We start from the raw sequence: 23,313 nt of genomic DNA on the forward strand, positions 1-23,313 counted from the left end.
ATAGTAGATACAAAAAGCACGCGCGAATCCCCGGTAGGTAGCGTGTTAACTCGTTACTTCCCACTAGATTTTCAAAGCTTATTTCTCATAACAAAGAGAGATCAAAAATTAACGTAATGTTTTTAAAATATTTTATTTAACGAAGTATGATAACATTTTGCCAACTAATTATTACATTACATATTAAGGCAATTTATTATGAAATACTTACGTAAGATTATAAACCTATATAAGATAATGATATATAACTATTTGATATTAGCTGTTGAATAGCTTTTCCAATCGTTGTATATAAGGATGCCTTTAAAAACTATCGAAATGATATTGCAATATCTTTTTATGACAATTACAAAATGTATATTTATATTTTTTTAAACCACAAAATAACATTTTTGGTTTTTTGCGTATTTAGACAATTTAGAAATCAAACTTATGTTTGCATTTTCCAAGTAAATAGAAAAAAAAAAGTTATTTCGCACACTTATTTAGTCGAATGATTTTTTTATATAGTATAGTAACACATTTGGATGCTTACTTAATATAAAAAATAGATCTGACAAGATGAAAAGCGATGACGCAATAGAAGAAGATTTTCACTTTATTTGAAACAAGAAATTTGACATAAAAATAAATATTAAGGAAGTAGATGGAACTTTAAATATATTCTTTTGGAGAGACAAAAAAGAAAAGAGAAAGTAGAGGTGCAGAAAAAGAAAGTGATTTAGCAGAATTGTGACAAGTGAATCTTCTGACTTAAGACTCTGATTCACCAGACTTTTTTAAATTGGTGAATCAGAGTCTTAAAGTCAGAAGATTGAAATTCATCTGCAAAAGAATACCCCTCACTTTCCTATAGCAATTCTTGAGATCTATAGGCCTTCCAGAGTAAGCTGGCCCGGGCCTCATTCATCCTCTTGATAGACATTCATCTTCTTGATGGCTGAAATATTGACTGCTAAAAAGTATCAAATAAAAACTTCACATTTAGATAAATAATGGGGTATTGAAATTAAAGTAAACTAAATGTAATATATATTAAATTATATATATAATTATATATATATATATTTATATAGATTATATATGTATATATACATACACAATTATATATATATATATGTATATATGTATATATAATTATATATATATGTATATGTATATATATATATATATATATATATATATATATATATATATATATATATATATATATATATATATATATATATATATATATATATATATATATAATGTTAAACATATCTCCGACTATATGACAACACTGACTGGTGCGAAGGTAAAAGCACCACGCAGGCAATTTTATGTAAAAATGAAAAATAGATGACTCTCTGTAGCAGGTGAGAAAATTGGGTTTTCTTTTTTAATTGGTCTGCACTCCAAGTGAATGTTTGTTGATAATGTTTATTGCTTTTGTAGTTCTTAGTTTTTTTATCTTCTCTAAGAGTATTCTACATTACATCCTTGTATATTTTTAATCTCTGTGTAAAGTTTCTACATGTTTCACCAGATTTATGCACAGAAAATTAATACTGAATTTTAAACAAATTCCTAATTTTAGAAAGGTGAAAGTAAAAAACAAGTACTGAATAAGGACTCTTTACCTTCACTTGTAAAAGTAAAGAGTTGAGTTGTTGAACTTAAAGGTGGTTATACAGCCTTGAAAATAGTTCATGCTCTAAAAATGATAGAACACCAAAGATTGAAAAATGATATTAGATGATCAACAATTAAAAAAATGCGAGAAGTAGCAGGAGTACTATATATCTAAAAAGAATATTAGGTTTAAATGTATTTTATATGAAGAATTAAAGATGAAAATGCTTTGCTCAAGATAAGAGCCATATTTACAACTAATTTATCAAAAACGTGTTCGAATAATTGAAAGAATACTCAAACGATCGTTTTAAAAATAAAATAAACTTCAAACATCGTTTCATAATTGCTCATTAAATTTGGAATCAATACTATACACCAAAATAATAGTCAAAACCATTGATTGAAGCCGGCGGAAGTGCACACATTACTGTTCTAGAAAATTATAGTTACTCAAAACGGAAAGTGACACAATCTTTCATTAAAGTTTCAAAATTGTCCATTATCTTTTACTAAAGTTTAAAAAGGCACTTCATTAATCTCAACTTGATGTTATACGAAATTAGTGTTATTTGCTGTCTATGAGTACAGAATAAGATTGGCTAACACCTATTTTGGTGCAGGAAATGTAAGAACTGTTTCTTGGTGACTTTTGGAACGCTGAATAAGAAAATCATATTCACTTTCTTTAATTAGCTCTAGTTTTGTTGCTTTTAATACCTTATGTCAAACTCTTTTTTCTCTGTTAATACCAAACTCTAAAGGTGTTTACATGAAGAAAAAAATTCGTTTCATTTCTTTTGAAAATCGACATTGCTGAGTAGTTTTTATCGCGTGTTAAGGTTGTAATACCATTTATCAATAAAATAAAGATATTCTAATGAATGGAAACTAGAGCTAATTGGCAAAAAATTCAGCGTCTTTAAATTATCAAGAAACAATTCTAATATTTTTCAGAGCGAAAATTTTTTTTTGTACACCAGTGTAATTTACATTTTTTACTCCGTTAACGTTTCTGAAAAGCTCATTTAAGTTTTCATTTTTTTTTTTTTTTTTTTTTTTTTTTGTAGTAACCGCATAATCAACAGGGACTGATAGTAGCTAATTGTCATTATGCAGACTCTTTCTGATAGTTTTTTTAAAATTTTATTTTGATTGCTAAAACAATTGTTTAAAAAAAGCTGTATAGGGTAAGGTTGCTAAAATTGTACCGATGCCTATATTGTACTTTTAACATAACTCGTTATTTTTACAACCCACAAGAAATTTTTTGACTTATTTTTTATCTTTGCTGATTGAAATTATGTAGTCAACTGTTTTTTTTTGTCATCCAACTGTATTAAGGCCAGAGTAAGCTCTTCTTGGTTTGTTGTTGGAGATTTCTTATTTTAGGTTTTTATGGCTAAGCGTATTTCACTAAAAAAAGCAGAAGATATGATTTGTTCAGTGTATATATGTTAAAGCATAATTTATCTAAATTCAAAATAAATACCTAGAATTTAAAATGTCTTATTTTTAGTTGCCAAATTTTTAAATTAACTGTATGTCAGATTAGTTTCGTAAATTGTACCTCAAGGCATGTCCTTAATTGTACCGACGCAACCATTCTGACCGCTAAAAATGCGTGTAAAGTTTAACAAATTCCTTTTGAGATTTCAATTAGAGAAACATCCATACTTTCAATACGAACTTCACCACTTAAACAAAAAAAAAAGTTTTAGTATTACTTTTGTATTGACAAGCAGTCCTTAAAAACATGCACTCTCTAGTTCAGTTTTACCAATATGTCAAGGCTGGTGTTATGTTGGCTGTGCAGGTGTTAATCAAACACAGACACAATATATCTTAAACTTTTGCCAAAAATAATTTTTTTATGTATTTTATTTTACAATATTTAGTGTGTTTGTTTTTAAAACAGATATAGTATATATTGTTTTACATTATTCAGTATAACTATCTTTAATACCTACCTTCCTCCTCTATACTAATCTTAGCTAACCCATTGGTAAACATACAATTTAAATAAAAATTGTGCCATATGTGGTGATACCTGTTTTTGGCATTTTCCAGAAGAAAAAAAATTCAAGTTGCATAGAGTTTATTAAATAAAAAACTTCATTTCATTATATTATAGGCAGTTAGGTGTTATGTTATATTATATCAGAATATTTCCAATTGCTGATTTTATAAAAACCATTCCTTTTAATCAGTTCTTTAAATCCCTTCTAAATCTAAAATCATAAAATATTTGCAAAGCTGTAAAGTAATTGAAATCAAGAAAGTGGTACAATATTGGATTACAACGGTACAATTAAGGATCTGGTTTCCTTAATTGTACTCTTAGCGAGTTTTTTTAACGTCTTTACAACAATCAATCCCTAAATTATGAAATTCAATGGAAAATCCATGTTTTCACTCAGTAGATTACCTACATTTTTTAGTTTTGTCTTAGGGGGTACAATATTGGCAACCTTACCCTAACTAACTAACCAACAGATACTGGTACTTTTATACAAAATGGTGGTAATAAGAACCATTATTTTGATTTCTATTTTCTAATAAAAACATTATTTCCATGTACATAATTTCTATTTTCACTAATGGAAATCCATTACTAAGTAGGGATTGTATTTTTATTCTTCCTATTTTAAATTAAAGATAAAGCAAACGAGAAACAAGAACCTTCATGTTGGTAAATCGAGAAAAAGCTGAGTATTTGAGTTCTGCATAATTAAGTTATGTACACGAATAGATTTAAACCAATATGGTGTGCATTACATCTTTGTTTATTAAAATTTTGACTAAATACCATTTTTCTGCATTACTAAGTATTATATTTTTGACGATGTGTTTACATATAATATTTTTTATTTAACTGAAAACCTATACCAGAAAAAAAAAAAAAAGCTTCATGATTTTGAGCGGGAAAGTTAAATGTGAGTTATTAACTTCCTCGGTTTTTTATTGTTTCTGTTGATACTTGCAGGGTTGGGAATTAAAACTAGACCATAACAAGAAGTGCTATTCGGAATAGTTCAACTTCGCGGTTATCGCTGAAGAATAATTTTACTTGTTCATCGGAGGTTTAATGAATTTATAAATTACACCTGTATTTTTTTTAGTCTTTCGGCAATGATCTTAACTATTTAATTATTTAACAATGCTGAGTCCCTTTTATACAATGTATATTGTGTATATTAGCAAAATCTTTGGCAAACGGTAAGGTAAAACTCCAATTTATTTCATTGGGGTATGTTTGCATTTATTTTTGACGAAAATTAATGTAAGTATTATTCAAAAATAAAAAAAATGGTTTTAATGTATTAATATAAACTTGGTAAAGTTTATCAAGTAATTCATACCCGTTATTGATATAAACCTTCAAACAAAAGAATCTCATAACTAAAAAAACAAAACAGCAATAACAAACAAATGACCACTCAGTCTTTCTTTTGATATTTGACAAGGCTAACAATTCCTCTTTCCATTTTTACAAATCAAGCAGACATGTAACATTTAGAATCCTTTAATCAAATGGCTAAGAAATAAAAAATGTTTGTAGTATTATCAACAAATTGCAATTCGAGAACAACAACAGAAAGATAGGGAAGTTGCCAAATTACATAGTTTTAGAAAAATTGTGAAGGGTAAAAGTATTCTTGGTGCTGCTTATTCTTCTTCTGATCACCAAGAAAAGCTTATAAATTGAGCACAATCTATTGCACAGACATAGATTTCAATTTGCTTACAAGTCACCATAAAAAACAAAGAGAATGATAAGATAACAACAGAATGGTATTGACAATTGAAAAATATGTGAAGTTCATATGGCTCTATCAAAAGTTAAAATTTATATTTTGTATGCAGGTCAATCCAAAGCATTTTTTTTTCTGGAACCATGATTTTTCACATGCTCTTTGAGTCATTAGATTATCTTGGAAATTCTCAGTAGGTAAACCTTCAATAAACAGAGGGGATTAAAATATCTTCTGAAAGATCTTTCTTGCATTCATTTTTGTAGTTATAAAACATTCAAAAATGCAAAATGGAAGAGCGTTGGTTTATGTTTAATTTTTTATTTCTGCCCTTCAGAGTGATTTTTGTTGTAACTTTCATTGAAGTTTATAAAATTGATATATGATAACAACTTTTTTGTAACAAAAAAGTAGCAATTGTCACAAGTTTATTATGCATCAAAATCTTCAGGATTTACCTTTTTTTTTTTTTGTTTGTAAGTTTGTTTTAGAGTTTTATTCACAAAAATATTTTTTTTGATTTCAAAATAGCAAACAAAATCAGTTCATTCATTTTAATAGATAAAATATTGAGTCATTGTGAGCAAATACCAGTTAATTCAAAATTTCAATCTGGAATTCTATACCTGTAAAGTAGTAAACATCTTATTTATCATAATTTTAGATTCTACTTGGGCATAGTTTGATCCATATTTATACAACTTACTAAAAGTCATAGTTTTATTAAATGTTTTTAACAAAATTGTTTATGGAATATGTGATTTGTTTTATAAATATTTTCTTCATAGCCATATTTAACAAGTAAACAAAAATGGCATAGTTCCTGTAGGTTTTTTAAACTCGCTTGTTCTGGAAATCATAGATAAGAATTAGGTAAAGTATTTCTAATCTTTATTAACTGTTCTGTTTAAAATAGCAAAAGAATCTTTACATGTATAAGTTAGACAAAAAAATATATAATCTTAGGTTTTGATGAAATTTGGTAGTTACAAAAAAACAGTTGCTTTTTGACAAATTCATTAAGGTAGAACTGCAGATTAATTACAGGAGATGAAGCAGTAAGTGTGGCTTACAAGAGTTACAGCTTATCAAATAGAGATAACAGTTAAAGTTAAATAAAATAAAATTTCTTCACTTTCTTCAAAAAGTTTTTTAAATAATAAGAAACTGTTACTATTTTTCACTTATTTGTTGTAAAAACATTTCATAGAAATCTTTAAACATCTGCAAAGAATAAAACAAAGTTTTATATTTTATTTTCCATGGTATTAATCTTTTTGATATCTTTTTAACCAAAAATTGTCATGTTATGATTTATAACTACATATAACCAATAGTGGTCATTATACCAGTATAATATAATTTTTTAGTATCTTAGGAGTCTAAATGTAATATTCTAATTACCAATAAAAATAAATGTTTTAACTTGTAGATTAATGACTCAGAAGGTTACACAAACTTATAAAATTTGTAAATAACAACTACTGAATTTCATCCAAATCTGTTAGGTATCATGACTGTGGTAGGCTTATACAGTATGATCCATAAGTGATGTGTAAACCAATAATTTTGGAGTTATGTTTAATTATCTAAGTTTATTTAGTGAAACAATGTATAAATATAATTGATTGTTATTTCTACCAGTTCCAGAAAGCATGACAGGAGAAATAGAGCAGCAGAAAAAACCTCTGTCTGGAAAATCAAAACATGGTGCTAGTTTCAAACAAATGAAAATAAAGTTTCCTGCAAATAATGGGGAGAATAGCATTCAAAAAGATAGGAACTTAAAAGATAAAGAAAAACATACTGGTTTACATTTGGGCTCATGTCATGTTGAGCAAATGAACCTGACAAATACTTTAAATATTGATAGTGGTTCCGAAGATGAGCCTTTATCAAAAATAGCTAAATTAAATGAAAAATCCTTAGTTTTAAAATACAATAAAAACTCATATAATATAAAAAATAAAGTGGAAGCAATATCGATCTCTGATGATGATGAAACCCCATTGTCAGTTGTAAAGAAAAGTATGGTCCCTTCTAAATCTCCAACCTCAACATTTCAACAGGCCACTCCCCAAAAACACCAGGCAGAAAAACCTGTATTAAGACAGTCACCACGTATTGTCAGACTTGAGCATGAGAAGCAAAAAAGAAAGTATGATTACAAAGAAAAAAAAATGCAAGAAGATAAAAAAATGATGGATAGTATAAAAGACAGAGAATTAAAGCTGGAAAAAGAACTTCAGAAAATGAAGGTAAGATAATTTTCCTATTTTAAAAAAAAAACAAAAGTCAATTCTCATTTTTTAATCAAAATTAAAATTAGATTTTAAAAAGGGTTTGTTTGTTCTATCACCTAAAAAAAGAAGTTGCATGTATTTTAAATGATTAATTGAAAGCATTAGTGTACCCATTAAATATAACAAAATAGATTAAAAATCAATCCATAAATATCAATTAAAAAATAATGATTTCAAAAACTTATATGAAAGGTACTCAGCTACACCTTATACAGAAAGTTTAAATGCACTTGTTTTTTTGTAAGTTATGATAAGTTTAGACTGGTACAAAGGGAAAATCCAATACAGGATCCACATTTTTTTTTGTTTTGTTTTGTTTTGTTTTTTGTAGCCAATTATTAAGATAAAGACACAACTTTGAAAGAAAAAACACAAAATATTTTCTAAAATGTAGTATTAAACACAAGTAATAAAAAAAAATTAGAGTATAATATAATAAAAATAAGAAAGTGCAATAAAGTTTAAACACTAAATTTTTTTAAATGGAAATATATTAACATTGGGATATGACCCCTGTTGTTTTTTAATACATGTTTGGAATCTCCTTGGCATTAATTCAATAAGGTTTTCAATCATCTTGATTGGTATTTCAAGCCACATTTTGTCAGTTCTTTTTTGAGCATTTTGTGACTAGTTATTTGCTTTTTTTGTTAGTTTATAATAAATTCTGTTCCATAAATTTTCGATCAGGTTTAAGTCAGGTGAGTTTGCTGCCCATGGCATGAGTTGAATATTATTTTTAATGAAGTAATTGGTGATTGAATGTTCTGTATGATGTAGATCATTGTCATGTTGAAGTAACCAGTTTTGATCAGCCTGGAATAAGTTGCCACTAGGGATAAGTGAATTTTCTAAAATGTCACAATACCCATAATGGTTCAATCTTCTTTTGTATAATTTATGATTGTCAATACCTGAGACTGATATCCAGTCCAATATTCTGACAGAGCTACTAACTTTTTGAATACAGCTTTGTATGTGCTGCTTTAAATCAGTTAACATCAGCAAAAACTTTCTTGAAATGAATTTAATTCTTTCTTGCATAAAACTTATTTATTGTCATACAACAAACTGTTTTATCTACAAAAAAACTATTGATTTCTGCACTCAAAGCTGATTCCTGCTTTTGGGTTGCTTCTGCTTAGTGTGTAGAGCATGTTTTCATTGCATGCTGACAGTTTTTTTTGGATGCCCAGTACAAGGTTTATCATTGACACAACTAATAGATAAGTAACTTTTTATTATTGTGTGAATACTGAATTCAGAAATATTTAAGTGTCTGCTGATTTGCCAATTGCTCAGTTTCATTTTATGCATGCCAATTACTTGCTATTGGGTTTCAATGAGGATGCTTTTTTGCCCATGAAAATATGATCTTTTTTCAAAGTTTTATCAATTGAAAAATGCTGAAGGTTAAATCAATTTGTAGACACAGTTTTTATGCAAAATAAAATAAGAATAAGGATGCAAGTACAATATCCAAATGCTATCAGGCTGTTTAGTGATGGAAATGCAAAAGACAAGAGTTACTAGTTTTCTTATGAAAATGCGTTTAAACTTTATTTTTAAGAATTGAAAGGGCTTAATTGCTCTGATAATTTTCATCCTCCAACTCGGTTATGATTAGCTAACTTAATCATTAAGTTAAAGCATTAATATAAATAAACATAAAAATTTGGAATACATCTCATCAGTTAAACAGGTTTACCATTTTTTAAAAGAATTATAAATGTTAAAAAAAAAGTGAGTTTAAACTTTCTGTGTATATCAAAAGTGCTAATCAATAACTGGATTCAAATTTTTGTTTTCGTTTTTATACAAAGAATACCTTTAGTTAAGAACTATATAGTTTAAAGTTCAAATTTAACAAGTTACAATAAATTTAAAAGTAAACAATTTAAAAATAAAATAACAAAACAATGGAGTTAAAAAGTGATAACTCATAAAACCAATAAAAGTATGTCAAGGTTGACATAGTAATGAAGAAAACAACAGGGTGATTATTATAGCAGATATTTACTTTTTAGTTGCAACAAATGAAGAACTTCTCTGTACAAAATACGTTAAAGGAAGCCTCAAAAAAACCAGTGTTCGTGCCAACAAAAAGCTTAATTGGCAAGTTGTAAGTAAAGGGATTTATGTTTTGGATTAATTTATCCTAAATAATAAGGGCTGGAAATAATTTTTTTTTTTTTCAATTTCTAGAAATTGTACTATATCTTTCCTTTTATATTTGAATCTCTATCAGAAAAATCATCATGGACAAATTTTAAAATATAAAGAAAATTTTTATTTAATTACAATTAAGTAATTTATATACAACCACAGCACAGTTCAGATTACTTAACAACAATTAAATATATTAAGTTAACTAAAGATTTAATTTTCATAATGAATATTTATGGCTTCATTAAAAACGAGGGGAAACAGCTTCCTAAGATACACAAAAGTATACTAAAAATATTTAATAGGCAAACCTAACTCAGCCAGACATTGACCAATGAACATTGCTTATTTCCAGCCCTGTTAATACTTTACTAGTAATTCTTAGATATATATGTTTAACAAACCTATTTGAAATTCTATTTCAGGCCTCCAATTATACCTCATCCCACTATAAATACAGCTTCACCAAAAAATGTTGTTATTGCTATTGATATGGATCCTGAAAAATGGTATGTTGAAGTTAAGGGGTTAACATTTATATGTTGATTGTAATTCACTATTTTAAAGTAGACTTTTACCATCTTAGTGTTTTTTAGAGGTTGTTCTTAAAATTTAAATTTAAAAAAGTCTACTCCACCCATTAAATTTATACTATGTGAAAAATAACACTGGGTTTAAAAAATTACCTTATAAATGTTTTATAAGTGGTTAAAGACTGTTGATCACTTTTTATGAGATGCAAGTTTGGAAAATAAGTTAAAGATTGAAACCAGAAAATGACTTTATTACCTGATGTGTTTTTACCATAACATTTTTAACATATACCACAATGATCTAAGAAATGAGTGCTGTTGAATTTTAAAAATAACTTTTGTAAACTTATTTAAATCCATGTCAAACTTAGGTGTAGTGCTCTTTCAGGTGGCATGAAAGTGCCACCTGTTTGGGGGTGAAAGTAGAGTTAAATTTAAAACATGGTCTTAACAACTTTAAGGTCTTAACAAAAATGGTCTTAACAACTTTAAGGTTAATTTATTTCCAATGATGCCATAATTAGATTTCAAAATTTGCTTTCTACTTTCACCCCATATAGTTGGCACTTATGGGTCAGCTAAAAGGATGCTATCTCAATTTTTGACAAAAGTGAACAAAATGTTTTATTTTCAAAAAGCAGTTTAAGTTGGTTGCAGAAATTTTTTAAATTTACATTTTAAGAACCTACTATTTACCTTGATTTTTAGCATGGTACCTTTTTAAAATTTATTTATAACTTTGACTTATTTATGGGTCAAGTTAAAGCATTTTTAAAAGCTATGGCAAATTAGTGAATACAAGGTCAATTTGACCTGAAATGTTAAAATCTATAGCAGTTTAGTGGATGTAAAATCAACCTGACCTGAAATTTTAAGCACTAAAAGAAAAATTGAGTTTAAAAAGTTCAACATTTTCAATAATAAACAGACCTAAAAAACAAAATCTAAAGTAATCTTTTTTTTTCGTTTCTAACACTTTTTTAAAAATTGTTTAGGCATCAGTTAGAAATACAATCTATGTGATTTTTTTAGGAGGAAGTTATCTCCATCTGAGCAAGCTCGAATTATAGAAGAAAAAAGGTTTTTTTCCCTTACTTTTTTAAACAGTTTTAAATAATAAAATAAACAAATTTCTTAAATTCAAAAGGGTGGTGATTATAATTTTTAGAAAGCAAGTCAGCAAAAATCTTCATCAGTTCAGTATAAAAACTGTTAGTATAGCACCAAAAGCTAATGCTTCATTCTTGCAACCTCCAAAGATAGCTAATCCACTTCTCAGTACAGGTCTACAATTGCTCAGTCCCTCTGCTATGGGAGCAATGAAACCACCAATCAAAATCTTTCAAACACGTCCTCCTCTCAGTGGAGTAGTACCAAAAAATGATTGCTTGCACAAAGTAAATTCTCAATCAATAACTAGTAATACTGTGCCAGCCCAAACATCATTTAATCAGCAGTTTTCTCATATATTCACTCAGGTAAAAAGGTTAAAAACTCTCTTACAATTAAAAAATATCAGCTTTGCTATCTTTACTATCAGCTATATATATATATATATATATATATATATATATATATATATATATATATATATATATATATATATATATATATATATATATATATATATATATATATATATATATATATAATGAAGAAGCAACAGCTATTTATAGTACTCAAAGTTTCATGCCTTATGGCAATCATCAGCCAGAAATACCATGAAGTATTTACAGCAATCATCAGCTATGAAGTATTTTATGGCTGATGATTGCCATAAGGCATGAAACTTTAAGTACCATACATAGTTGTTGTTTTTTTGTTTTATATTTATATATTGTTCTGTTTATACAAAATATTGAGCAATACAACTTGAAATAGCTACACACACACACACACACACACACACACACACACACACACACACACACACACACACACACACACACACACACACACACACACACACACACACACACACACACTTTTTATCAACATAGTTGGCTTTGTTAACAAAATATCTCATACTTTAAAAGTCTGTGTTATTACTTTTTATTTTAGGATATTGTAAACTTAATTAGACCTATAGCATTTCAATTGTTTCTAGAAAAAAGATGATGAGGAATTGTTAAATTTGGTTGCACTCCCAAAGCCTAAAATAGTTCAAATGCCTTCTGGATTTACACAAAAAAATTTTGGTGACGTAGTCATGATAGTAGAGTTTGTCAATTGCTTTAAGAAGTTTCTTCTTGCTGAAAATCAGCCTGACATATCTACAGGTTGGTTTTAGAATAATAAGGGCTTTAAGCTTTAATTTTATTTCAAAATAATTAATTTCAGAGATGAAAAGGTTAGGATTAGCTTTTAATAAAAATAAACTTGAGCAGTGCTCTAATTATAAGGTTTTTGTCTTTTTAAAAGAAAAAGTTATTAGTTTAATTTTTTACAAAATAAATACTGATATTTAGCTGCATGTGATTTTTTAAAAATAAATAGGCAGACTGATATTTAGCTGTGTACAATTTACCAATTGTAAAAAAGTTATTGAGTTATCTGTTTTTCTCTTAAGCAAATCATTGTTGCAACAATTAGGGAAGGGAGAAGAGCAGAATTATCACAATATAATATAATATGGAAAGATATCTGGTTAACATAAATTTACTTTTATTAAAATTAGGTTTTCTTATCAAGTTAACAACCATTTTATACAAAAAAAAAGTTACTAATTTAGCAGATTTCAAAAAAAAAAAAAAAAAAAAGAAAAATAAAGAAAGAAAGAAAAGAAAATAGATAAAGTTATTATTGCCTTAACAGTTTAAAATATGTTGTTTCCTTCAAGTTCAAGTGGCCAGAATAGTGACATTTTAAAATCTATCCATTTCTAATGAGAAATTAGGTAAATTTTATCATTCACTTAAAAAATTAAGAAATTAGGTAAATTTTATCATTCATTTAAAATCAGAAGAAAATAAATTCCATTAAAATAAGAGTTAGATAATACAAAAATGAATGCAGTAGTTTTTCTGTAAATATGTTATAAAATTAAATTTAATGAGCCATCGTTCTCAAGGTCAATGTCTTAGTGAGAGCAAAACCATGTTGTTGAGTTTTTATTGAAGCCATATGGTTTTTCCTCCTCGGTAAATTTTATAAATTTTTTAGTAATCTCATATCTTACCTTGTCAAGTTTTTTTGCAAGTTTTTTAGACTTGTTGTTTGTCTTATATCTTAGTAAATACTTTTATATTTTTTTGTATTTGGAAAATATTCTGCATGTCTTGAAAAATAAATTCTGCAATAGTAACAAAAACAGTAAATAATAGAAAGTTTTCAATACCATCTTTGACAAGCATACATTCATATTGGATACATTCACTTTTGTGTCCTTTTTTTGTATACTTTTTTTTTTACTTATCTTTCAATAAGGTATGATAACTTCTTTAAAAAAATTTAAAAACTTGCTAGTTTAATTTGATTTTTAAAAAACTCTCCATGTGTCGCTAAAATATAGACATGATCACAAAATTTAACCACTGAATAGAATGTTGACCCTGATTTTTGAAAAAAGTAGATTTTCTAAAAATTAAAAATTTGTGCATAAACAATAAGACCTTTCTATTCCAAAAACTCTTATTCTTATAAATAGAACTCTTACGTCAAATAAATAGTATTCAATCAAATTTTTCATGGCCTCTAAACAAGGGTTTGTTATTTTATTGAGCCTTAGGATCCCTTCATTTTTTAAATAATTCAGTTCATCGATTTGTTGTCTTTATAGCTCAGCTTTTGCTGGCTTTAACGCCTGGCAGCAAAGGGTCTTTGATCATATGTCAGATTCTTTTATTGTTTCTTAAAGTACTGTTGGGCAATGAAGATTATAAGGTAAGTATTTGGTTAATTTTATCTTGTGAAAAGAAAAATAAAAAACTTTAAAAAGAAAAATAAAAAACTTTAAAAAGAAAAATAAAAAGTCTTTAATAATTAAATTAAAAATCAGGTTAGTCAAAAATATATATATTTTTTTTTTTTTTTTTTTAATTTTAGCAATAAGAATCTTGAAGAAAAAAATGTTTAAATAACAAAAAAGATCATTAAGGAAATTTTGAAAAATAATTGTTTTTGGAAATTAATTTGTTCCTTCTTAACTTATTCACACATTACAAATGTTTGCAATAACTTTTATTCTTAATTACAATTTGTTATTGTTACATAACTTTATTTAGCCGATTTGTTTTGGATTTATTTTATTGTATTTGAATTTGAACTGAACTAATTATTCAGGTCAAAGGTTTGAAAATTGAACTTGCAGATCTTCCTCTCACTGAATATACAGCATCTTTTTTGCTGGGTCAGTTTTTGAAATCTCAGCTTGAAAAGTTGAAAAAAGATCGACGTGCTAAAGAGATAGAATCTGAAAATGCCCTTGCTGCTGAAATTGCAGCATTAAAAGAAGATTCTATAATTGATAAAGATGCTGATGAAGACAAAGATGCAGATGAAGATAAAGACCCTACATTGTTTCTTGATGATGATGAAATGGAAATTTTTAAAGCTAGAGTATGTCTTCATTCTGCAACAATTTCTGTGTAACTAAAGTAGTTCCCACTTTTATTTTGTTGTTATTTCTATTTTTCTGCACTTTTTTTTTTTCTGCGCATATTTCCATATAGAAAAAAAAGGCAAGACAAGTTATGAGTGCATTTGAGCATCAAGTAAGTGCATCTCTCTGGATGAAAAATTTACAAGTTTTTTTAATTTTTTCTTTTATTTTAAAATAATTTTTCATTAAAGTAAAGGCTGTTGTAGGGTTGATAAAGTCTGTTAAACTCAAAGCTAGAAACCTCGTGAAATAAAATAAAGCTTTTCTTGTTAGAAAAAAAAAGTTTCATTTTACTTTGTTGTTAGAACAAAAATGTTTTAGTTGAACTACTTTTCTTTTAAAACTTCAAAGTAAACTTTAAGTATCTCTAATAAGAAGGGGAAATAAAATTTTAAAAATGAGTTTCTGTGCTCTTGATATATTTGTCATTTTCAAAATGATATTTTTTTACAAGTAATAAAATTTTGAATATAAACATAATTTTGATTAAAATAAAATATTTTATTAAAATTACTCCTAATGTTTTGAAAACATGTTTGACTGCCGACTGGAACTTATTCCAATCAACAAAATATTCCATTCAGATCATCTCACCCTTACTAGTGTTTAACATTAGAAAATGAGAGAAAAAGCCACTATTAATCAAGCAGTAAAAATAATACATACTAATATAGTTACAGAATAGTACATTAATGTTGCAAACAGCAAATATCAAACAGATAAAACTTATTTTCTTCCTTGAAAAGTTTTTAAATCGTATCTTAACATTTTTTTTTTTCTTAATCTAGTTGAGGTTGATTTCTAATGAATTGGAAAAGTCAGAATTTTACACTCTATCAACAAATTCTCAGCTCCAGGTATGTTTTCATAAAGAGCTTTCCTTGTGAGTTTCTTAATGTATTAACATTCTGTTTTTAACTATGAAACTGTTCTTTGTTTACCTTTTGGATTAGGAAAGTTTTACAATTTTAGTTTTTTCATTGTAAAAAATAGGTTTTAACTTATTTGTTGAACATTGTTCTTGAATCAGAAGAACTTGCTCAATTCTATGAAGAGTTAGCCAATGAAAAGCATGAAGCTTTGTGAGTGTTTTTAATTGTTGGATTTCCTTACGTTTTTTTACGTATTAGTTTATGTTGTGTAATAATTTTATGTTACATACTTGTTACAATACATACTTGTTACATTTTCGTATCTTGTTTAACAATAGCCCAATCTTTCTCAATTGAGCAAAGGCTTCAGCAACCTGGTTCAATTCATACCATTGTTGACTTTGCATAATGACAGCTTATTGCCATATTTATATTGTAATTCCTATTTGTACATCAAGGGCTTCCAATCAGTTGACATCCTGGAATTTTTTTGAAGTCACATTTAACATGTTTGATTGTCCATTAGTATGCTGTTACAAATTCTGGTCAAGATCTTGTAGTACAAAAAACAAGTTTATTTTTGGTTACTAAAAAAATCTTTTTTCTTAAAAGTAGAAACAGTGAAAACTCTGATGCTTCCCTTTTAATCTTAAATTATTTTAAAATGTAATATTTAATCTTTAAAATGTTTACTTAATTGTGGAAAAATATTTAAAATAAGTTGGTTATGTTTGGATCACATGAGCAAAAAGAGCCCAGATTTTTTATTTGCATCATTCTCCACTTTGGATGTTATACTTTTGCTTTTATTTGATAATTACATAATTTAAAATTTTTTCAAAATTTTAATGAACACATTTTAGTCGTGTTCAAGATGCACACAGAAAAGAAATTTGTAAACAAAGAAAAGAAAGAGAGAAAGAAAGTGAGGTATTTCTCTTAAAGTTTTTTTTCTAGTGAATATAAAAAATGCTGAGACATTTTTTTAATTTTCCAATAACTACAGTTTTCACATTTTTATAAAGGCTGCTGGTTCAATTGATAAATTCACTAAGAAAATGGTTGCTGAAGATACAAACAAAAAAGAGCTTGGTACCCATGAACAATCAAGTTTAAATGACTCTGAAACCAACAAAGATTCTGTAACTAAATAATTTTCAATGAGTTTTTTAATTAGTTATAAAGTGACTCACAGTTTATTGTAATTTATTGTAACAGCTAAGTTCTAACCAGAAAAATTACTTTTGCTATAAATCAATTTATAGACAAGTCCTTATCAAGGTATGACAAAAAGGCAGATTGATGCCCTAAAAGCAGAAGCCTCAAAGGATTTGCAAAAGAAAAAGGATTTTGAAAGGTATTTTAGCAGATGTTTTGTAGAAGTTGATTACAGACTTTTTTTGGTTCCACCCAAAAATAAACTGCTTAAAAGTTTTAGTAAGTTAAGGTAATGAACTTTTGCTTTATTGTAGAAAACAAATAGAAGAGAAAGAAGATGAAGAGAAAATGAATGCTAATATTGAACAACAAAACATCAAAAGAGTTTCTGTAAGTTTGTAATATTTTTAGTAATTTAATTACTATTCTCTGTAGATAAATTATTTATGCAATATGAAAAATTTACAAGTTTATTTGCATGTATTTTTATTGTTTTTTTTTTAATGCATGATTTATTGCTTCTTTATAGTGTATAAGTATTTATAAGCTTCCAAATATTTATAAAATTTTATAACCACATAACCTTGTATTGCATTATGAATTTTACAAGCTTCCTAATATAAACATTTATAACCACATAACCTTGTATTGCATTATGAGTTTATGATATTGTTAAAAGCACTGAAAATTTTCTTCTTTTAATTCATTTATTTTTGCATACTTCTCACTGAAATGTTAGTGAAATTTCTGAAATTTGCATTAGCATTTTTGATTTTCAATTTTAATAACAAATAAAGTACAAGCTTCTATATCAGTCAGTTTAAATAGATCAAATTTAAGATAATTTACAAAACCTAATATTTATTATATCACTTTTGCTTCAACGTTTCAAGACTTTGCACACAATTGTTATTTGATTAAATCTGTTAAACATATTGTTCAAAAATAACAAATTTTGTATGAATCTAAACAATAATAAGAAGAAAACTTGTCCACCAAAAATTTATGCTGTTTAAAACCCATAAAGAGTTCTGTTTTAATAGACTTCAGTAAGTTTGACTTAATTTAAAAGATATAGAAATTTGTATTTCCTTCATTATTACTATTGATGGAAAAACCAAATGCCAGTGCTTATTCTAAAATTCTTATTTTAACAACAGAATTTCAGAACTAAAGAATTAAAGCACAAGTTAAACATAAAGTCAAAACACAAGTTCTGAAAATTCTTATTAAAAATTTGCAAGTTCTGAAAATTCTCATTAAAAATTTGCAAGTTCAGAAATTGCAACTCTACCTTTTACATTTCTACAGGAAATCACACATCAATGTAAAAAAGCATTAAGGCTTGAACCATTGGGTTATGATCGTCACTTTAGAATATATTGGTTGTTTACTGGTGGCACACCTGGCTTGTATGTTAATGGTATTGATGTGCATACAGTTAACAGAGGGGCTTTTGGATTAGATTGGTAACCATTTTTAAATTTGTCATTGTTTTGTAAATTTTATAACTAGACAGAAAAAGGTAACTTTTTTGTACTTTAGCTGGATGTACTATGACAATATGGCAGACATTGACAATCTTATATCTGCACTAACAATTCGTGGTCATAGAGAGTCAAAGCTAAAAGCAAACTTGCGATACAATTATGTTAAAATAAAAGAAAGTGTCTCTTCTCTTCACAAATCAATGTATGTTGTTATTTTTTTCATTCTATATAAATAGTTATTTTTGTATTTTTAAAAAAATATATTGAAAATATTTTTATTTCAGAGGAAGCACCAAACTAAATCAGTCTGATGAAATGAAAACAGCATTAAATAAAAATGATCTGAGTCCAATCAAGTCTTTAGTGTTATCAAATGGAATTAGTGTAAAGAAGAATGAAGTTGAAATTGCTCATGAAAATCTGGGACTGAGCAATTCAGTAATAAGCTCTAATATTGCCAATGTAAATAAATTTTCTGATGAAAGTTCTGTTGTTAATGAAAATGGCACTGTTTGCATTAACAACAGTCACCATTTAGAAGGTCAAGAAGGGGGAAAAACCATTAAAAAAGAACAAGAGATGTTGGTTACCCCACAGGTTTCTGAAGTTGATAACAGTATTACTATAAATACAGTTGATAACAAAGAAGATGTTGCTAAAGAGTTAACTGTAAATTCAAAAATTGTATGCAATTCTAATAATGATAATAACGTAAATCCCACTGTAGAGAATGAAAATATAGAGAATGTGAAAAATACTTTATTAATGGATGTAAAAGATAATGAAGAGTCTGGTAACAAAGAAGAAGATGCTTATTTTGCATCAATTAAAGCTCTTAAAGAGGTAGCTTATGAATTATATGAAATTTATTCAACAGAATTACATTCGTAATATTGTTTACAAGATAAACCAAATTGTTAATCAGTTCTGGAGTGCTAAGACACAAAAGAGCCGATTAACAATAACAATCTGTTACTGTTAATCAGCTCTTTTAATGTTTTAGTGCTTCAAGATGTGGTTGTATGGCTTATAGATGTTTTACATTGCAGTGTTTTATACATTACTTTATACCAAAAGAGTTCATCACAAAAGAGCATTTATAAAGAAGGTTATTGCATTTAAAGAGTTTTCAATTAACTGACTTTAGTTAAATTATTTGAAAACAATTGATAAAGTTTATTGAGAGTTGTGAATTTACTATTATTTTATTTAAATTGGGATTTAGGAGTGTAATTTTTTTTTTCCCTTTCCAAAGTGACTTGTCTTCAATAATGATTGTTGTCTTACCTTTTTTATTTATTAACATTTTATTTATTATTAGCATGAAGTATGAGGAGTTTAATAATTACATAGTTTATCTGTTGCTTTTGAAATAGATAAGTGTTATGTGTCACTTTGATTTTTAAAACTGAAAAAAAGATGCTTTTGTTTAGGACGTAACTGAGTCTGCAAAGAAAATTGTTTGTGGTAACTTAGGCGATCTTCCTGATTTAAAAGAATGCATAGAGAAGATCGCTGCTGTAAAAGATCTTCATGAGATTGTATGTGATTTTAACTATTTTCATTATTGTCACTGTCTGCTGGGGTTTTTTTTATTGTTTTTACAATAACGATAGCTATTAATAATATTATTGTTCTTGCTTCTATTATTACTTGTTTTATTATCATTATTTTTATTATTATTATTATTATTTTATTAATGTTGCTATTGATTTCACTTAATGATTTATTTCAGAAAGAGTACATATTGAGGATTCACGATACAGTATATCCTCGTTTTCGGATTCATTTCATGGTTTCAAATACTCAAAATAACAATTTTATTGATGAGTGGATCAAAGCTGTAGAAAAGGCTTCGACACTTTCAAAACTTCACACACTGTTTGGAGTATTTGAGAACAGTGTAAACTGGGAAAAGTCTGCAGAAAACTCAGTAGGTGCTTTCGTTAACAAGAGTTATGCTTCGACTCCATAACTTTGTTATTTTAATTGGTCTAGAGTCTCATAAAATCTATCAATTAAATCCATGTCATTTTTGAAATATTTCGATCGCTCCCTAAGAGCTAATGACACGTTAATACTTAGAAGACCAGAACAGTGGTTTTCAATTAAATACTTCTGTATAAGGACGAGGAATAATAGAAATACATAATCATCTTTTTGTATTTAGCGATGCAAAGTTTGTCGCCGAGAGAAAGGTCGCCAGCGGAAAGATCATTTGATTATTTGCGATGGATGTAATTTAGTTTATCATTTAATGTGCATTGAACCTCCACTAACGGAAGTTCCGGAAGGTGCTTGGGAATGTTCTGAGTGCACAGTAAAGATTTTTATAGATAAAATGTTTCATAGTTTTGTTTTTTACAATCAGTTTACTTAAGGAGAAGAAATAATTTAATAACGATGTCATTAAAAAACAGTTTTTATCTGTTAATTTATTGTAATCATCTTATTATTTCAATGTGTAAACCCATGTTTTAATTTATTGTAATCATCTTATTATTTCAATGTGTAAACCCATGTTTTAATTTATTGTAATCATCTTATTATTTCAATGTGTAAACCCAATGTTTTAATTTATTGTAATCATCTTATTATTTCAATGTGTAAACCCATGTTTTAATTTATTGTAATCATCTTATTTCAATGTGTAAACCCAATGTTTTATTTGCATTATAGAATAAAAAAAGGTCCCAAAAAGAAGGTTCTTTTAACAAAAAGCCATTTGACTTCCAAACTTCAAAACCCAAAAAAGAAAACGGCGATGATGATTCAGATCACGAAGATACCTGTCATGTTTGTGAAACGGTTGGCCTTGTTATACTTTGTGACACTTGTCCGCTAAGTTATCACTTCGATTGTCACAACCCCCCATTACGTCATGCACCAAGGTAAACCTAACTTACATTTTATGTGCTTCTTTTTTTTTTTCTTTTTTTTTCTTCATTTAATAGGATTTCTATAATTATTTTTATATTTTGCAGTTCTCTTGTGTTTTTATTTTGGTTAAAAAAAAATTTTCTCGTGCTTTGTGCAGAGGCCCTTGGAGTTGTTACGAGTGTCGAAAATCTAAAAACCCATCTTCTGGTAAAACTTTGTTTCATTACCTACCTTTGTCATGTGTATTTGTGGTATGCTTTTTACTTTGATTTTACTTAATACACTACAATGACTGCTTTTTTTCAGGTTCCAAACAGATGAAGTATGTCGACTCCGACTCTGAAATAGAGACAAATAGGAATTCAAAATCTCGATTGAGCAAACGAAAAAAGAAAAAACAGTACGCTTCTGAAAGCGAAAAAGACTTACCCGGAAAAAAGAAAAAAACAAAAGCTTTTTCTAAAAAATCGTCAAATTTAAAGCTTAAAAATCGCGGTCAGCCAAATACAAAATCTGCTGACAAATCAAATAATAAGAAACGCCATGTTTGTGATAGTGACTCATCTGATCTGGACTTAGATAAGAAATCTAAAGATGGTTGCAATGGATGGAACAATACAACTTCTCCCACATTAGGAAATCGAAGGCCGTGTTACGTTAAAGATGGTAACAAAGTGCATGTAACTCGCTCAAAAGCGACTCACGGCGAGGATTCAGATGGATTTACCAATTATGATAATTCTGAGACACGAAGCTCTTTGCGAAGTCTTCGCAAGACTGCTCGCAACAATCAGAGAGGAAAGAATTACGAAGTGAGTAAAAATAGAAACTCTTTAATTTTATGCATTAAAGGATTTAAATTTGGTCTTTATAAATTTTAATAAAATGTAGATTCAAGCTTGCGAAAATATCTTGCATGAGTTATTAAGAAACGAAGATTCTTGGCCTTTTGTTTACCCGGTAAATTTAAACGAGGTAAGTTTAATTTAAAAATTCTCTTAACTTTCTATTTTTCAGAGCGTGAAACTTGAAATCTTGTTTTCAGATCCCCTGCGTGAAACTTGAAATCTTGTTTTAAACTAATAGGAGCATTGTTCCTTTTATGTATTTTGTTTACTTCCCAGGCGCCCGATTACCTTGATATCATCAAAAATCCATTAGATTTCTCAGTTATGCGAAAGAAGTTAGACAGTTTTGAATACGAAGATGCATTTCAATTTCTTAAAGATGCAAAGATCGTTTTTGAAAATTCCAAAACGTACAACCAAGTAAGTATTAATTGTTAGCAATTATTTTGTTTTTATTTGTCTGACAAATTTGTTACTTTTTATTTTTTTCTCTAGGATACTTCCGAAGTAGGCAGTGCAGGTATTCGATTACTAACTGTTTTCAATTCCCTTGTTAAGCAATATCTACCAGAATTGCAAGGAACGTGATAAAGCGATGACCCATTAAATGAATGTTTGTGAAAGGTCCACGTTGTAAAAAATATTTGTTTTGCTACCGGCTTTTTTTTTTTTTTTTTTTAATGTAAATGACTATTTTGATGGAACGATCGTAATTAACTAAATGCCAATATTTTACCAGTATTTCACTGGGAGTTGGTTTTTAATGTTGTTATAAAAACCAATCTCTTAACTCCTGCGAGGCTTTTTCAGGAAATATTTCTTAATTTTTGTTTTGTTTTGTTCCATTGTCAACTAATGCAAGAGCGTACTTAATTTATTTTCTTGATGGATCATTAATGGGTTACTCAGTTATTGAATTTCGTATTAACTGATTAATGCTACATCTTTTATAAATTCCCTCATCTTCCTCACGAAATTTGCTGTGAATGAAACTTGGAGAACTGAATTTACTTTATAAAAATATTATAACGAACTTCTTGTTCTTTCTTTGAAACATCCTTATCATTATTATTATTATTATTATTATTATTATT

General features: G+C 27.5%; 1 protein-coding gene across 2 annotated transcripts; it reads left to right on the forward strand.

Moving 5' to 3' along the window:
* The first annotated feature begins 4,370 nt into the window (after positions 1-4,370).
* Positions 4,371-22,941, forward strand: LOC145186880 (tyrosine-protein kinase BAZ1B-like). 2 transcript variants are annotated; one of them, XM_090095284.1, is made up of 28 exons: positions 4,371-6,242; positions 7,014-7,627; positions 9,700-9,794; positions 10,264-10,347; positions 11,404-11,451; positions 11,540-11,849; positions 12,479-12,650; positions 14,150-14,253; positions 14,653-14,928; positions 15,042-15,083; positions 15,760-15,828; positions 15,965-16,053; positions 16,707-16,773; positions 16,869-16,985; positions 17,109-17,200; positions 17,316-17,391; positions 18,313-18,470; positions 18,547-18,693; positions 18,776-19,334; positions 19,925-20,032; positions 20,227-20,424; positions 20,662-20,811; positions 21,171-21,382; positions 21,529-21,578; positions 21,678-22,183; positions 22,263-22,346; positions 22,496-22,639; positions 22,715-22,941. In XM_090095284.1, the coding sequence occupies exons 2-28, from the start codon at positions 7,025-7,027 to the stop codon at positions 22,805-22,807; spliced, it is 4,653 nt and encodes a 1,550-aa protein (XP_089951410.1). In that variant the 5' UTR covers positions 4,371-6,242; positions 7,014-7,024; the 3' UTR covers positions 22,808-22,941. The 2 variants fall into 2 exon arrangements, 1 of the variants encoding a protein (XP_089951410.1); XR_016454815.1 differs by lacking the exons at positions 20,227-20,424; positions 20,662-20,811; positions 21,171-21,382; ... (3 more) ...; positions 22,496-22,639; positions 22,715-22,941 and adding an exon at positions 19,495-19,599.
* Positions 22,942-23,313: the final 372 nt, after the last annotated feature.

The sequence above is a fragment of the Hydra viridissima genome, unplaced genomic scaffold (assembly GCF_058129835.1).
Source record: "Hydra viridissima isolate aposymbiotic clone 2 unplaced genomic scaffold, HvirCarnegie_v1 scaffold_8, whole genome shotgun sequence".
Classification (NCBI taxonomy): Eukaryota; Metazoa; Cnidaria; class Hydrozoa; order Anthoathecata; family Hydridae; genus Hydra; species Hydra viridissima.